The sequence below is a fragment of the Syngnathoides biaculeatus genome, chromosome 5, assembly GCF_019802595.1.
Source record: "Syngnathoides biaculeatus isolate LvHL_M chromosome 5, ASM1980259v1, whole genome shotgun sequence".
NCBI classification, from domain to species: domain Eukaryota; kingdom Metazoa; phylum Chordata; class Actinopteri; order Syngnathiformes; family Syngnathidae; genus Syngnathoides; species Syngnathoides biaculeatus.
The window spans coordinates 3,372,585-3,389,898 of NC_084644.1; the positions used below are offsets into that span (position 1 = coordinate 3,372,585).

At 41.5% G+C, this 17,314-nt stretch overlaps 1 protein-coding gene across 1 annotated transcript in view; it reads left to right on the forward strand.

Moving 5' to 3' along the window:
- LOC133500276 (focal adhesion kinase 1-like) overlaps nucleotides 1-17,314 on the forward strand; it is a 62,534-nt gene that overhangs the window by 8,472 nt on the left and 36,748 nt on the right. Inside the window, exons 3-11 of the mRNA XM_061818773.1 lie at nucleotides 3,467-3,670; nucleotides 10,720-10,997; nucleotides 11,085-11,251; nucleotides 14,070-14,157; nucleotides 14,329-14,408; nucleotides 14,507-14,569; nucleotides 14,660-14,714; nucleotides 15,697-15,837; nucleotides 16,952-17,029. Of these exons, the coding sequence (XP_061674757.1) occupies nucleotides 3,598-3,670; nucleotides 10,720-10,997; nucleotides 11,085-11,251; nucleotides 14,070-14,157; nucleotides 14,329-14,408; nucleotides 14,507-14,569; nucleotides 14,660-14,714; nucleotides 15,697-15,837; nucleotides 16,952-17,029 (1,023 nt within the window). The 5' untranslated portion in view covers nucleotides 3,467-3,597. The remainder of the gene's footprint in view (nucleotides 1-3,466; nucleotides 3,671-10,719; nucleotides 10,998-11,084; nucleotides 11,252-14,069; nucleotides 14,158-14,328; nucleotides 14,409-14,506; nucleotides 14,570-14,659; nucleotides 14,715-15,696; nucleotides 15,838-16,951; nucleotides 17,030-17,314) is intronic.

Sequence of the window (17,314 nt, forward strand, 5' to 3'; positions counted from 1 at the left end):
TTGTGTCAGTGTTTGGCTGCTTAAAAATTTAGTCGGAGACACTGGCAACAATTTCATATCACAAGATTTGGGCTGCCGCCTGCAAATAAAGATTATAACAAATGTACAATGAACAGACTGTATTATCGCATTCCTCATAATTAAAAAAAAAAACAAACAAACCCAGGGGGTTGTTTACTTTTATAGAAAACTGTTCAACATCACAACAGGCCATTGTGAGCCAGATGGTTCTTTTTCAATGATTCCGCTTGGATAAATAGCGAGTTAGCCATAAAAAAACAGCAATTAATGCTTAAAAGTACAACATCTGATGGGAGTGCAAGAGAGCGCGAGCATAAACCGGCTCAAATCCTTCAAAGACCCAAGAAAACTACATGCAAACAAAAGCGACAAAAATTTCAATTTGAAACTGGTTCAGCCACACAAACAGAAAAATAGAATATACGAGTATGTTTTGAATGTTTTCAGTGGTGAAAAGCTGAAGCTGCTAGTTGGAGGGTAATCCTATTTACATTTCAGCATCTATTTTTGTTATTACTCTTGTGGCGTCTGACTCAACGCCAACCCCTCGCAACAAACACACACACACCACACACAAATCTCTGCCGGTTTGCACTTTTTAATACCGCAGTCTTCACTGAAGCCATAACGGAGCTTCTTGCGCCCTCACAAATTCTCTTTGGGTATATACCGTAATTAATCAAAAATAATGTGCAATTTTTTTCCAAAAATATTGACAAAAAGTTAATAGAGCGCATTATATTTAGGTATGGATGAAAAATAGAAAAATACAATCACATTGTATAGTCGTGTATCGGTACATAGTGTGGTAAAAAAAATTATACTTATACATTTCGAGATGATATTCAATGTCTTATGTTACACATTTTATATATATTACAGCAGGGCTCAGCAATCTTTTTGAGGCTGAGGGCTACTTCGTGAGCACCGATCGTATGAAGGGCTACGTGACCTGTTTGCGGCAAATTTCAGACTCAGTTCATTACACATACATAACATTTTTTTTGTTTTGAATTATTGTAGTAAATGACAGTACAGGTATTTTAAAATTTTAATTCACGTAAGCAAGTCAGATTCAGAATTTAAAGCACAAATAATACTAACAATTTGTGGCCTATTGTATTTCTAGAACATACCTCGCAGGCTACGGGTTAGTGACCCCTGTATTGCGGTAATGAGCGCCCCCAACCAGAGCTCTCAAAGTTCCTCCGGGAGCTTGCATTTTCCGATCGTTAGCGTAGCATGCTTGTTGCTACTGCACCGAAGATCAGAAACGACTGCCCATGAGTTTGTTTCAACTTAAAACTAAGACAAAAAATGTCGACTACAACGGCTAGTTGTGCAGCCCCTTTTAAAAGAAATGTTTCATCACTCGGGCCAATGACGCCGCCAACCCGGAAGTTGCGCCGCAGTCCGAAACAACGATAGCGTAGTGGGGACATTAAAAACAACGGGGAGTGCACACAATTGAAATGATCGCTTTTTAAAAAAAAAAATGTGCCCGTTACGCTCGTTTCTACGTAGCTTGAGCTCACGTTGTTTTGATAGCCACCTGACACCAGACTGAAAGATGCTACGCATTGGAGCCAAATGGAGGGGGAGAGATTGCGCTGCGCAACCCAAACTGTTGGGATTAAAAGAAATATTTCAAGTCATCAATGATGAGTTCAACAGTGACGCACCAAAGGTAGCTACTATGGATCTTTTTCGAATTAGAGATGAGTCAGATGCTTCTTTTGAAGGCTTGGCCAACGATGTGTAATGTCGTGGATTAATTGCACTATGCACAAATGTTTCATTTCAACAATGGAATAGAGTTTATATTTTTAAGACTGAAATATGTGTTAACAGTATTAATAAAATGTTGTGCCATCATTGAGCGTTTATTTTAGTTGGTTGAAGGATTCTGTTCGGACAATTACAGGGACCAGGACGGGCGTGTCCTGTGCCCAGTCCCGAGATTAAATTATGGCTACATCAGCACGTGCACAATGATTATTATTAATGATTGTTGGACAGACAGTTTTTTTTTTTTTTTTTAAACAATAAAGGTACAAACCTAACAAAATATAAATACAGATCATTCCTAAGCATATGGGTAGAGGCAAATTGGTGGTCCGCATTGTACATTGGTAGAAGGGTTTTCCTAATTTTTTTTAGGTCAACTTTGGGGGTGCGCATTATACTTCAGGACGCATTATACTCGAGAAATGACGGTAGTCGATATGTACTTGCTTGGTCTCCTATCAATCTCCCACTTTCTGTCATTTACGTGTTTATCTGTATTCGCACGCTCACACTTTTGCATATGCAAACTCCTTTTCTTAAGCTTGAACAAACACACACACACACACACAGTGGTGCACTCAGAGCTGAAACACTGCACTGCACGCACACCGCGCTCGTGATCAGCTGCGGCAGCCTGCGAGGCGATGTTCGGATCCCCGTCGCTGCAGAACAGCGCCTGACTTGGAAACGGATCCCCGGCGTCGTTTCCCCACCCTCGACCCGCGATTGCAACATTTTCCCGGACGCGCTTTCTTTCCGCTTTGGTCGCTCCCGCCATCATCCGTCTGGTCTCTGTCAATTTGTCGCTCTGTGACATCAAACACCTGCTCGACCTCGTTTACCTGGACGCTTTGCATGATTTAAAGCTGAGCTCGTCTCTGTGGTCTTTTCCTCACGTGACTTTCCGCACTCTTTTTAATCTCCTTTCCTGCTTTTGGTCTCTTTTGTGTTTCCTGCTCACCTCAAAGTCAGCCGCTGCCTTCCATCTCTTCCTCGCTTGTGCTCCAGTTTCCGTTGCCCTTCTTTTCTGATGCCAGTTCTTCCTTTTTGGTAACCTTGCGGAATGACAACATCAAGCCAGCTACCTTTTGTGGACCCTGAGACCGAAGGCTGCAAGTGGACGATAACGTGGATGTCGTGACTGCTGGGAGTCGCCACTCTTTGGAATTGAAATCAAGGATTGATTATTTGGATAAACACCCGCTACGTGAAAATTCAAATCCGAAGTTCCTTGTGGATTTATTGAACTTGTGGATGACCTGAGGTGCAAAGATCTCCTCATGAAGGGAGTCAGTATCTTCATAAGGATCATTTTATGAGTGATGACGGACTTTTCCTGATTGAAGGTCACGCTGTGTTGCATCAGATGATGAGATTACAGCACCCGAGAATAATAGCACTTTTGTATTTTTATGAATTTATTTTTTACGTCAATGTGTTCCATCACATCAAGCTTGTCTCATGCCTGACCACTTGATGGATGATTCGGGATGAATGCATTGACCATCTTTCCTTGCCTACCCATTCCTATTTGGCACTTTTGTCAGCTCTTGCTCCATGGAGCGCCCCGATTCTTAAACTTCAACAATGACTGCAATCTTCGAATTAGTCTTTTTTCCCCTCCTTTGATTGCATTTAATTTTCTTTTTCCCTAAAGGAATACTCATTGAGTCGCCCCAAATGCTCAAGGAGACCACCGCGCTTAGGCTTTATGCTGATTTCAGTGCCTAGCAATTTCATTTTTGGGGTGCTGTGGCCAATATTGGAACAGCGCCTCCTACACAACAAATGGAGAACAATGGCTGCATCCCGCTCTGCTGGAGCAAGGGGGCGTGCATCTACGCCCAGCATCGTTTACCAAGTATGTGCAGGAGTTTATTCAGAGAAATCTGGTTCACATCAAATGAAAGTAAATCTGATACCCCGAAGCCTAAATTTTAATGTTTAATTGGATGGCCAGGAGGAGCTTGAAATACTCTTGTGTTCAGAGTACAAGGAGCTGTGTTTTATGACGTACCATCATTTTACTGTTATAATTCCTTTTCCGTTGCGTACTCAAAGTTGTCATATTGGACTGAAGTTGATATATTTGCAACTAAATTGATTCATTTCATTATAATTTCAAATAAATTAATTTAAGTGAATGATGACCAAGACAAGGGGGCGTTCCAAAAGCAATTAGTCAAATAATTGCACCAAAAAGAGATTACTATGATTTGAAATGATTTTCATTTTCTTGAACAAAACTTAATCAAGTCAACTTGTCCATGAAATATGATCCTTTAAGAACCCATAACTCCTTTAAATGGTTATGAAACAGTGACTTTTTTTTTTTAACCGTGTACACCACAGGTGTCAAACTTGAGGCCCGGGGGCCACATCTGGACTGCTGCATGCTTTTATGTGGCCTGCGAAGGCAAATCATGTGTATCAACTTCCATGATTTAAAAAAAAAATAAAAATCTGTACCAATGTTTTAGAGTCATATCATGAAATGATAACATTGAGGTATTGCAAGCATTTTTTTTTTTTGCAAACATGAATAATAGTTGAAATACCCATTACCCTTCATTTCTGTTTCCAAAACTGGTTCATAAATTTAATGTGTAAATATGATGAGGCTGTTTAAGATTTCAGTGGTTTCACAGTCAGGGAAAACTTGAACTACAATGTGGCCCGCAATAAAAATGAGTTTGACACCCCTGGTGTACACCATGAAATGGCTAACTGGCCCATGCCTGTTTGGGGAGTTCATCTGTTGTAGATGCTTTGTTGTTGTTGTTTTTTTTAGCCATGATTTCTTGGACTTGTTTAAAAGGGTGCTGCATTGACATTTGCATTTTTGGTACAAGTAGTAGTTGTAGTTTAGTATTGAAACACACAGTACTGTATAGTAGGCTTTGAGTCTTTATCTTCTGTGGACAGAGACAATCATCCTTGGCACGGTGAGCCAGAAGGCATTGGGGGGAGGGGGAGGAAATTGTGTGAGGATGAGAGAAAGACGAGCGGGAGGAAGGAAGGAGCGAGGTGGTTCAATACAACCGGAGGATCATATTTAGATGTGAAGGAAGGAACTGAAAGGTCTGAGAGTGACGGGAGGAGATTAGTCGGGGCATTGCGGGGGCTACGGTTAAAAGGGTAAGGGTTGCGAAGGAGCCGTAAAACGGGGTGGGCGGGATGCAGGATACAAATGGGAGCAGCGAGGAACTGCAGAGAAATAAAACGAGTGGTTTAAAAAAAAAAAAATACGTCGAGGCCAAAAAGAGGCTCCCCCAGGATTGTGCCAGTAACCCAGATAGCAATTAGATAAGAAGAGAAACCGTCTCACTGCTGCGCTTTTGGGCTAAATTTCAACTCTCCAGCTTTCTGTGGTTCACCAAGCTTGCAGTCAAGTCAGTGGAACCCCACAGAGAAAAGGGGGCCGTTGGACTGGCAGCCGCCTGCCCGCGTGGCCGAGTTGATCTAGAACTTCATTTTCTTTGCCAATGTGCGAGGAGATGCAAATAGAGATTTGTCAAACGCGTCAGTATTGAAGAGCCATATTGCCGTGCGGTACAACAGATTTTTTTTAAAGCACATTTGTCCAGTAAATAAGGGGGATGCAATTAGCCGTTTAGTTCCTTGATGTCATTCTCTGCAGGTGACAAAAATCATTTTGTCCAAAGCTGATTTATCATATTGGGTGTATGTGTGCGTTGCCGACAGACAAAACGTAAATCTGACAGCCATTCAGCCTCAGCTCCAGTTCAGGGATTTAAGCTTGCCCCTGTTGTGTAGCGCCAAAATAAAACAGAACAATACCTCTTTTGATGACTGCTACTTACAGCCTTTGATCGCCTTTAAGTCTTGTGTAACAACGTTTACTACACTAAGTAGCTCAATATATCGCAGTACCAGTCTTAATGTATTTCAACTTCACAAAATGATTAAATAAGCTGCGCTTTAAGTCTAGTTTTAATTTTAAAAGGACCAAAACCAGCAGAACGTGCTTTGTTAGTCTGTAAATTTAACAGTTGTGCCTTGTAACTCAAATTATTTGCATCTCAAACCAAACTTTCCCAACTGCGCTGAATGGCTGTGCTTACAATCCACTCCATCCAGGTAAAATAGCATAATATTATCTTGTTAACATAATAAAATAGAATGTATATCTCTATGAAGTATATTTCAGCAGTCTCTCGCATAGGAAGCATGTTCTAAAAAAGTGGTTGTGCTTGCATCAAGCTTTTTATTTGTCACTCCTGTAAAATATGAAGGATATTTGTATTTTGTTTATTCTTCCTCCCAAGCCACCGCACAACAGCGTGGCAAGCGTGGGGGGATGTCACCTGAAGCAGATATGGAAGACTAAAGTTTTTACAACTTCCTGTTGAAGTTTACTTGGATGAATCAGAATTCAAGGTGGAGGTGGGACTGCATCAGGGATCCGCGCTGAGCCCCTTCCTGTTTGCGTAGTAATGGATAGGCTGACAGACGAGGTTAGACTGGAATCCCCTTGGACTATGATGTTTGCATATGATATTGTGATCTGCAGTGAAAGCAGGGAGCAGGCGGAGGAACAATTAGAAAGATGGAGGCACGCACAGGAAAGGAGAGTAATGAAGGTTAGCCGAAGTAAAACGGAATATATGTGGTAAGGAAGTGAGGAAACTGGTCCAAGTGGAGTGGAAGAGTTGTCGGTACATGTTTGGTGTTCTATGAGACAGAAGAGTCTCCACGAGGATGAAGGGCAAAGTTTATAAAAACAGTGGTGAGGCCGGCCGTGATCTACGGATTAGAGACGGTGGCACAGAAGAGACAACGGGAAGCAGAACTGGAGGTGGCAGAAATGAAGATGTTGAGGTTGTCGCTTGGAGTGAGCAGGTTAGAAATGAGCTCATTAGAGGGACGGCCAAAGTTGGATGTTTTGGAGACAAGGTTCGAGGGAGCAGGACTTTGATGGTTTGGACATGTTCAGAGGCGAGAGAGAGTAAGTATATCGGTAGAAGGGTGCTGAGGATGGAGCTGCCAGGCAAACGAGGGAGAGGAAGACCAAAGAAAAGGTTGATGGATGTGGTGAGGGAAGACATGAGGGCATTTGATGTTAGAGAGGAAGACGCACGAGATGGGTTTAGATGGAAAAAAATGACACCGTGTGGCGACCCCTAACGGGACTAGCCGAAAGGAAGAAGAATCTCATTTTCAAATCTTATCTTGGAAACATGATATTACGTAGATAAATGTTAGATTGGTGCAGAGTTTAACATGCGGCGCTTGTGCACCTGTTTACATTGAACTGACTTTGTAAAGGTTCATAAACTTGTATAGTCACTGCTATTGGTAGTCTAGTAAATAAGTAGAGGTCGAATAAAAGCAGGGATTTTGGTCCTTACCTGAATCATCTCACACATATAATCCAAGCCTGTCCAGTGGACACGAAAGCAACACCGAGGTTTGATTTATCTCCTCCGTGCTCAAGTGTCACCTAGTAAACTCGGAGGTACTAATTAATCCAATTTTTAAGCAGGAGCTGTGAAAACGTAATTTGATGGGTTAGGTACAACAGTAAACAGTTTAAAAGATGAGGCACAAAATGCACGGTTTGGTTACAGTTCACTTGCTGCCTCAGGAACGTCCCGATTCAGGCTATTGTTGTGCGACTGCAGTTACGATGCACGAAGGCCTACGAGGACATCAAACAAAACACAGTGTAGAAAAGTCAAGGTTATGGGGTACAATGTGCGAACCTCAATTTGTAGCAGAGAAAAAAATTCAACCAAACTATTACGGATCATTTGTGGAGGTGGACGGCGGGTGAATATTCCCTCCAGAGAATGACAAAATCTGCTTCTCGTACTTTTTCTGCTTCAGTGACAGTGAAAGCAGTTCGGAAAGGTCATTGAACACCAGAACGCGCGCGACATTTCTATTATGTCCTCCGAGCCCCGTCAGGCTGTCAGTGGCAGACTTCAAGTGCCACTTTAGCCGCCTTGCAGGTGTGAGCAGAGGAAATGCTTCGGAAGAACACAGTGCGTCCTTTACTCGGGGAACACATTCGCTCTGTCTGAGTTTGGACCGCAGCGTTTCCCCCTGCTTCAGAAATCATTTACTTAATATCACCTGATTTGTGTTGAACTGTGGGCCTATTAGGTCTCCATAAAAGGACCTTGTGTCATTGGTTTTTCCGAGCTGCTGTTGACTCATTTGCTTGAGCGGCCAGCTCGTGGCTTGTATAAAACGCGCACGGGCACAAAGTCACGCACTGTGTTTGAGTGCATAGGCCCAAAAACGTTTCCCTTCTCCGAGTACTACGGCCGTTAGGTATCCGGGTATTTGCATTTGGCACTTTAAGATCATTACATGAAGTACGACCCTAAACCTGCACTTGCGTATTATAATAGTCAACTGTGCACGATAAGGTGAAATCATATAACACATTATGTCATTAGTCTCACATTGATGGTTTTTGGGTGGTTTTTTTGACAGCCCCCTATTGTCTGGTTATTATACATTTATAAATTAATAATTACTTAATTATTAATAGGCGAGGGTCTTCTCTAATTATGATTTGAGTCATCTCTAACGCCAACTCCACTGCTGTTATGATATATATGATGAATTCTTTCAGACATTTATCAGTTATAATCTTTTTTTACTAAGAGATGGTAGGATTATTAAATTAATCAACTAATTCAAAAATTAATCAACTAATCTGTTATCAAATTAATCCACAGATTTTTGATAGTCTATTATTTAGAGGCATTAACTTAAAAATTCAAATTCTGAGGTTCCTAGTAACAATTAATAATACTATGTATTATGCAGTAAAGCAATTCTATTTATGTATTTCTTTATTTAGATTTATGTTACGTTATGTTCTCCTTAATTATTAATATGAAGGGGTCTTCTACTTATGATTTCAGTCATCTCTCACACCAACTCCACTGCTGTTATGATATATGATGAATTCTGTCAGACATTCATGATTGTTATAATCTTTTTTTTTATTACGAGGTGGTAGGATTAATAAATTAATCAACTAATCTGTTATTAAATTAATTCACATATTTTTGATAATCGTTTGTTTGGAGTCCTTTTTTAAACTAAAATTCTGAGGATCCTGGTAACAATTAATAATACTATGTATTAAGTAGTAAAGCAGTTCCATTTATTTATTTATATTTATAAATGTTCTACTTAATTATTAATATGAAGGGGTCTTCTACTTATGATTTCAGTCATCTCTCACACCAACTCCACTGCTGTTATGATATATGATGAATTCTGTCAGACATTTATTACTGTTATAATCTTTTTTTAATTAAGAGGTGGTAGGATTCATAAATTAATCAACTAAGCTGTTATCAAATTCATTCACAGATTTTTGATAATCGACATTTAAAAATCCTCAGAATGTGAGTCTCCTAGTAACAATTAATAATATTATGTATTATGTAGTAAAGCAGTTCTATTTATTTATATTTAAAAATGTTCTATTTATTGTAAAAACCAAGCAGAGAGGTTATTTAACCCTAACCATGCAGCACTAAGGAAACTTTTCAAAATATTCAGTATTGATGAAAGCATACACAATTGTTGTGATTAAGTAAGGAGTTTTGTTATTTTGGAAGGTTCATACGATCAGTGCTCACAAAGTAGCCCTCGGCCTCAAAAGGGTTGGTGACCCTTGCTCTAGTCCCCCTCCATAACCCCTCTGGACTGCTTTCAACGCCATGAGGATATCGGCTGGCATCTTGTTGGGCCAAAGCTCCTCGTGGTGGGAGCGTCGTAGTCAAACGGCCGAATCCAAATGCGCTGCGATTCTCTGCCGAAACGCTGTCAAGAGTGTGAAATGATTTTTCAGCATGCAAAAATAAAACTAAAAGGGTCGAAAAGGCAGGAAAAGTACAAACAAAGGAGAAAGATAGCAGAGGAGAAGAACTGTCAATATCCCTTTGCCGTCGAGCGTTCCGCATTCACTGCGTGATGGCTAACGTCCGCGCAAACATGAAAACGTCGTCAAACAAACCAAAACATTTCTGCTTCCAAGGTGAACGTTGGGTAATGGACAACCAGCATCGATCCGTGCTGTTACTCGTGGTCGTTGACAGCTTAGTCAGGTGGTGTGAACATTATTGGATATAATGAGTCGACGAGGGCTCTGAGATGAATACTTCCTGTGGTGTTTTTTTTTTTTTTTTTTTTTGTATCTATGCCAATTTATTCCACCAATGACTTCTTCAGGATCTCCTGATTAGTTTTCGTTTTTTTGCCGTGTCATTAAAAGATATACATGATATGAAAATGTACCGGAATTCCCGGCCTGCAGAGCGCACCTGGTTGAAAGCCTCACCGAGTACATTTGTAAAAGAAATAACATTTGGTACCACATTGAAACCCGCGTTGAAACACGAGATATTTACAAAGAAAGACGGTACTCAGAAAGAGTTTAACGCTAATCCTAGCCTGCGCTAAACGTAGCGCTAACGCTAATGCTAACAGGGTTACAGGTTAAAATAAAACTCATTGGTAAATATCACTGAGACGCCAGTAACACGGTGCCAACACCCTAGCACAGCGGTAACGCTAGCTCAGTGCTAACAGGGCCGGTAAAAGTCACTTCCTCGGCACATATATTCCACCGGTCTCATTCTTACCTTTTCCGCTCGAGTGTTCCCTTGCGGCGCACAAATTAGCCGCATCGCCGCATAAAGCGCAGAGTTGAAAGCGTGTGGAGAATAGTCGCGGCTCGTAGGCCGGAAATGACTGTACTTTGAAGCTGAAAAAGGCAGTGTAATAATTCCAGATGTTTATACTCTGATTAATTCTCATCAGACGAGGTTGTAATTTTGTTTCGCTTATGTAGAATGATTAAAAACTTGAAGAATTTCTGAAGGGACTGGTAAACTGATCTTATTTGTTTTCCCACAGAATATGACGGCCAGCTAGCCCCAGTAAGAACATCCGAGTCAGGCATGGCAACGTCTTCCTACTTGGAGCCGAACCTTAATCACTCCGCAGCAAGTGGGTGTGGAGTGAAATCCCGCTCCGGCGGATCCGGCGTCGGTACCAGCGGCTCTGCTGGCGGTCTTGAGCGGACTCCGGGTTCTATGGACCGGGTTCTGAAGATCTTTCACTACTTTGAGACAAATAGTGAACCCAGCACCTGGGCGAGCAATATCAGACACGGTGATGCTACGGACGTCAGGGTATGTTCGATTTCGATTTTTCGGCGTTCGTCGTCGTCATTCCGTCATCGGCCCCTCACATTGTTCCTTCCTTCCTTGTTTCAACAGGGCGTCATTCAGAAGATCGCCGAAATCCACAAATTGCGCTGCGTCACCTCACTTGGCCTGCGTTTAACCCATCTGCACACGGACGCGCGGCATTGGTTGCATCCTGACTTGGGAGTCTGCCATGTCAGGGAGAAATATGAGAAACAGCACCCGCAAGAGGAGTGGAGGTACATCCATCCAACCATATTCTTTGCCGCTTATCCTCACGAGGGTCGCGGGGACTGCTGGCAGGAGGCGGGGTACGCCCTGAACTGGTCGCCAGCCAATCGCAGGGCACATAGAGACAAACAGCCACACTCATAATCGCACCTCGGGGCAATTTAGAGTGTCCAATTAACATTGCATGTTTTTGGGATGCGGGGGGAAACCAGAGTGCCCACCCGGAGAAAACCTGCGCAGGCACGGGGAGAACATGCAAACTCCACACAGGCAGGGCCGGGATTGAACCCAGGACCTCAGAACTGTGAGGCCAACGCTTTACCAGCTGGACCACATTGCAAATATAGAAAGGTTTTAATGTTATCATCTTACTATTTTATCTAGCTCAAAAAAGCTCAGGAAAAGCCCATTAGAGCCATTTAGGACATGACGTGGGGGGACAAAAAAAGGTTGGTTTATTTTAGGTGGAGGAGAATGTTTTTGTTTTATAAAATATTAATCCCACTTTGGTGACTGGGCTGTTTTGTTTTCTCCTTTTATCTGTGTTGTTTACCCTTTGCGGCTCCAATTGCCCAAAACAATTTCTTGCACTTTTTGGTTTGTTTTCAAATCTCTGGTGTTTTGTCCAAGCCACCCAATGGGCTGCGGCTGCTTATGGACAGATGGAATCTTTGAGGAAGCCATTCGAGCATCTTTAAAGCTATCCGTAAATTGCAATTGCCTGGATGCGTGCTTATTTGACGATATCATGCTTCACCGGAAGCGATTCACTCAATGCTGCAATACATTTGAAATAAGTTTCTCATTTTGCAAACATGAAGCAGACGCGCAGCGCCTCCGGGGGCCGCAAGCCCACAGGAGTTGCTGCTGCTGAGCTATTGTTAGAACGGAGGCAGCAGCAGCAGCAGCAGCAGCAGCAGCAGCCCAAGGGATAGACCGACTCCATCGCGCTTCTCTCTATCTCCCTTCACTTCCGGTACTTTCTCTCCATCTGTCTCTTGTGGCCGCACTTACCATTTTTCACTTTGATCCGCATCCTTTCTTCCTCCCACATCTTTATTTTTACATCTGGCTCTCAGCTTTCCAACTACTTTATCTTCTCTCTACCACCTTTTGCTTCATTCATTATTGAACTGTTTTTTTTTATTTTCTTCCCATTTTCTTCTGGGCCTTGATTTTGACTCATCTGTTTGTAGGCCCGTAGCATCCCGACTCATAATTCTCCTGACCCAATTTCCTCCATTGTAGCCATTCCTTTATGTCAATCGCATAATAAGGTTATAACACTGTTCTGAGCTATTTTGAAATAATTGCATTGTGCCTCATCGGTTTAAATTTTCCCTACAGGGCTCTTTTGTGCATTGTTGAACAGTGTACATTGTTAATATACACTCAAATTAGTGACTTCCTTTGACATGGTGCTACTCTTGTATTGAATAAAAATGCAGTATTTAGAGTTTTAAGTGGCAAAGCAGATCACTCTTAAATCCAGCATTTGATTATCTAGTTTTATAATGGTCAAAACGTTATTTTTGGTATACAGTGATGCCTCAGTTCTCGACCACAATCTGTTCCAGAAAACGGTTCGAGAAGTGAATTGTTCGAAAACCGAATCGATGTTTCCCATCACAATGAATGGAAAAAGAAATAATGCATTCCAAGCCTAAAAAATGTGACTTTTTAAAGCATTTTTAAAAACTTTTCCTGATAATAAACTGCATTGTAGAAATACATGTATAGTTTAAATGCTTTATTTAATAAAATAATTGAAGAAATATATTTATTTTTTGCTTAAAATGTATGCTTTAATAGTAGAGTACGCGAGGCTTGGAGTGCATATGTGTATCTGTAGCGAGTTGGCCCCCAGCCTTGTAAACTTTTTTTATTAACAAAAGTGCAGAATAACTTTAAACAAGCAGCTCGCCTTCTACGGAGCCATGATTGGGGGTTAATACAGTCGTCTTCAATAAGAAGAAAAACAACAGTCACTACCGGGACACGTCTGCGTACAGAGGCTGCGTTATACACAATAACAAAAGAGCGCTGCTTGCGCCACGCGCAATGTTATATCCGGGTTTTTATTTGGGGGGCGTTTCCTGTTATTTCCGAGTTTTTCAGGGGTGTGGGAATTCACAACAAAGCCGTCGTGGGTCAGCTGGTCTGGCCGCACTCAATACGGGGGCGTTCGAGTACCGATTTCCGTTTGAAAACAGAAGCAAAAAAATCTCAAAATTTTCATTCGAAAAATGATTTGTTCGAAAACGGGGACGTTCGAAAACCAAGGCTTCGCTGTATTTTTATTATGTGCCTTTCCTCCTGATATTTTGTCTTTATATGCTATTGTACCGTATTTTCCCCACGATAAGGCGCACCTCATTATAAGACCCACCTTCAATGAATGGCCTATTTTAAAACTTTTTCATATATAAGGCGCACCGCATTATAAGGCGCATAGAATAGACGCTACAGTAGAGGCTGGGGGTACGTTATGCATCCATTAGATGGAGTTTAGGCTCAATATTGATCCATATATAAGGCGCACCGGATTATAAGGCGCGCCGTCGGCTTTTGAGAAAATTAAAGGCTTTTAGGTGCACTTGATAGTGCGGAAAATACAGTATATCTTTCTGCAGTGGGCATAGGTGGTTTGAAATCATTTCCGGGGATTCTATTGCTTTAATATGTGCTGTTGTCATTCTATAAACAAAGACAATAACAAGAAAGATTTGTGTCATTGATAAGATCAGGATGCTGCAGTGTTATTGTGTTGCGCGTGAAGGTATGTAATATCTGGATTGTCATTAACGTTCTGTCTTCACTTCTCAGGTATGAGCTCCGAATGCGCTACTTTCCTAAAGGTTACCTTAGTCATTTCTCAGAAGACAAACCCTCGCTCAACTACCTCTATCACCAGGTGTGATCACACAGAATGCGAAGAAACGGATACTAGAGCGACTAAAAATAATAGTTTAAATTCCTGTGACGTCCACAATTGCTTATGCTTGCAACACTTTTTCTCCTGCCTTTAAATCAAGAATTACCTTAATAGCGATTGTAAGATTTGTAATATACTTTGTTTGAACAGGTAAAGAGTGATTACATGCAACATATCGCCGATCAAGTGGATCAAGAGGTTGCTTTGAAACTCGGCTGCCTAGAGATAAGGTGGGACAACGCACACAAGTAGTACCTCTTGCTCAGTACTCAAAAAGGTTTTCTCGGTTTGTGTTGATTCTAATTGCAAACATCTTTCCATTTTACAGGCGTTTCTTCAGAGAGATGCCAGGAAATGCCCTCGACAAGAAATCCAACTATGAACTCCTAGAGTAACATTTGTTTCATTACATTGTCGAATTTGTGTGAATATTCAGGTCTCCAAAGCAATTTTTGGTGATGCTACTATTTGTTTGTTTTAGGAAAGACGTTGGTTTGAGAAGGTTTTTCCCCAAAAGCTTGCTGGACTCTCTTAAGGTAAGAGCAAAACGACATCGTATCAATAGCAGAAATGTTCTTGGTCAATGCCATATGACCTCATCCGCTGCCAACTGTGGTTGACAAAACAAATATTTGCCTTGTTAGGATAAAGATAAATATTTATGCCTTCCTGCGATTCTGAGAGGTATAAGTGGACTAAAAATCACGGATGAATGGAATTCGAACAGTTTGGGGAGCATGCACCAATACGCATTGAATACTCGGTTGCCGAACATCCCTGTAAATCGGATTTCGTACAAAAATTTAGAGATTTTTTTTTTGCTTCTGTTGTGGAACGAAAATCGGTACTCGAACGCCCCCGACAAAACCCGGAAATAAAATAAAGCGCGCGGCCAGACCAGCTGACCCACGACACGCTTTGTTGGGAATTGTGTTCCATTAGTATTTCTGAATTTTTGTTTTGTTTCAAAGATTTCGTTAACTCAAGTTACGAGTGAACGTTTTTGGGTGTTACATTTTGTAAAAATAAAAAAAAATGTTTTTTGCTTTTTTTCCCCCTTCATTATTGCTTGTTTAAAGTTATTCTGGACTTCTGTTAATTAAAAAAAAAAGAAAAAAAAAAGGTTTACAAGGCTGGGGGCCAATTCGGTACAGATACGGCAATGCACTCCCAGCCTAGCCTACTCCACGACTGATTTTAAGCAAAAAATAAATATATTTCTGGAAATTTTTTATCATATAAAGTATTCCTACTATGTAGTTTATTGTCAGTAAAAGCTAAAAAAAATTCTTTAAAAAGCCCAATTTTTTTAAGGCTTGGAATGCATTATTTCTTTTTCCATTCACTGTAATGGGAAATATCGATTCAGTTTTCGAACAAATCACTTCTCGAACCGTTTTCTGGAGCGGATTGTGGTCGAGAACCGAGGCTGTACTGTATTTCAAGGGCCTGTTTGAGGTATTGTGTAATAAGCTCCTTATTTGTATGTTAAATGTCTGTCTTTCTCCATTTTCTCAGGCAAAGACGCTTCGTAAGCATATCCAACAGACGTTTAAGCAGTTCGCCAACCTCAACGATGAGCAGAGCATCCACAAGTTTTTTGAAATCATCTCTCCCATCTACCACTTCGACAAGGAGTGCTTCAAATGCGCATTAGGGGTAGGACGGCATTCACGTCAGAGTCCAAATGTTCCACGTTTAGACGGGCTGTGAAGGTCATTCACACGTTTCCCATGTCATTCTCGTGGAAGCCCGGAATTTATTTAGCGCTCTGTGTGGAATGCTATCATGTTAATGACTTACCAGAACCAAGCAAGGTCAGATTAAACGTTTCCACGTTTGTCCCACAGTCTTACTTTCTCACCGGAGAGAACAATAGGTCAGGAGATTATTATTAATTTAACAATATACTTCTTTAACTTGTGCTTTATAGTGATATACAGTGGAAAGACACTACGTCAAGTTGAGAAGTGTTTCTTGACTTCGTCCCACATCAACACATGCATACAGGAAGTCAGTCACTGTGACTGCTTGCGAGTGCGATGGCGCACTCGCAAATCTGCACAGTCAAGCACGAAAAATCACGTGCGTAAAATTTGTTACGAGTAGAAATAGATATTGAAAGACGTCGGTTATTTTGTGTAGTCTTGACCAATGTTCCCTCTAAGCTGCGCAACTACGCAATTGCGCACTTTTGCACATTCTCAGCGCACATAAAAAAAATGACCCAGCGCAGTAGACCAGAGCCTGACATGCTTTTTTTTAACATGGAAGCACACTGTCTATAACGACCTGCTGCTCAGCCTACTTCGACTTCCTCGTTGACCAGACACCGCCTCCCTTCACTCTTAAAGGGCTACACTCATAATTACAAACAGAACACACCCCCGCAACTTCTTATCTGCGGGCATGACCGACCACATCTGTACATTTTTCAAATGTGAGTGACTGGGAGGTCCAAGGCCATGAATTTCTACTCAATCAAGTGACAACAATAAGCAATATTGTATTGTTAATTTGATGTTTCTGACGGTGTCAAACTAATATTAATATTTGTATGGGGAAAATATTATTCATTACAGTTACAGTGCAGTGTAGCTGTTAAAAAAATGTTTTTTGGTACATTGTTTTACTCTTTTCTATTGCTGGGGTATTAACTTTCGTCAAAAGAATTGTTATGGATAACATGGCTTGTAGAGGTACAGTTGAGTAAATTCTCACATGAGATGATACGGATGAAAAAAAATGAACGTTTTTTTTTCTGTCTTTTCAGTCCAGCTGGGTCATATCAGTAGAGTTAGCGATCGGACCAGAGGAAGGAATCAGCTACCTCACAGACAAGGGCTCAACGGTGAGTATTTTCATCTCAGTATTGTAGCCAATGTGGCGGCACGGTGGATCAGCTCGTAAAGCGTCGGCCTCACAGTTCTGAGGACCCGGGTTCGATCCCGGCCCCACCCGTGTGGAGTTTGCATGTTCTCCCCGTGCCTGCGTGGGTTTTCTCCGGGCACTCTGGTTTCCTCCCACATCCCAAGAACATGCAACATTAATTGGACACTCGAAATTGCCCCTAGGTGTGATTGTGAGTGTGGCTGTTTGGCTGGCAACCAGTTCAGGGTGTACCTCGCCTCCTGCC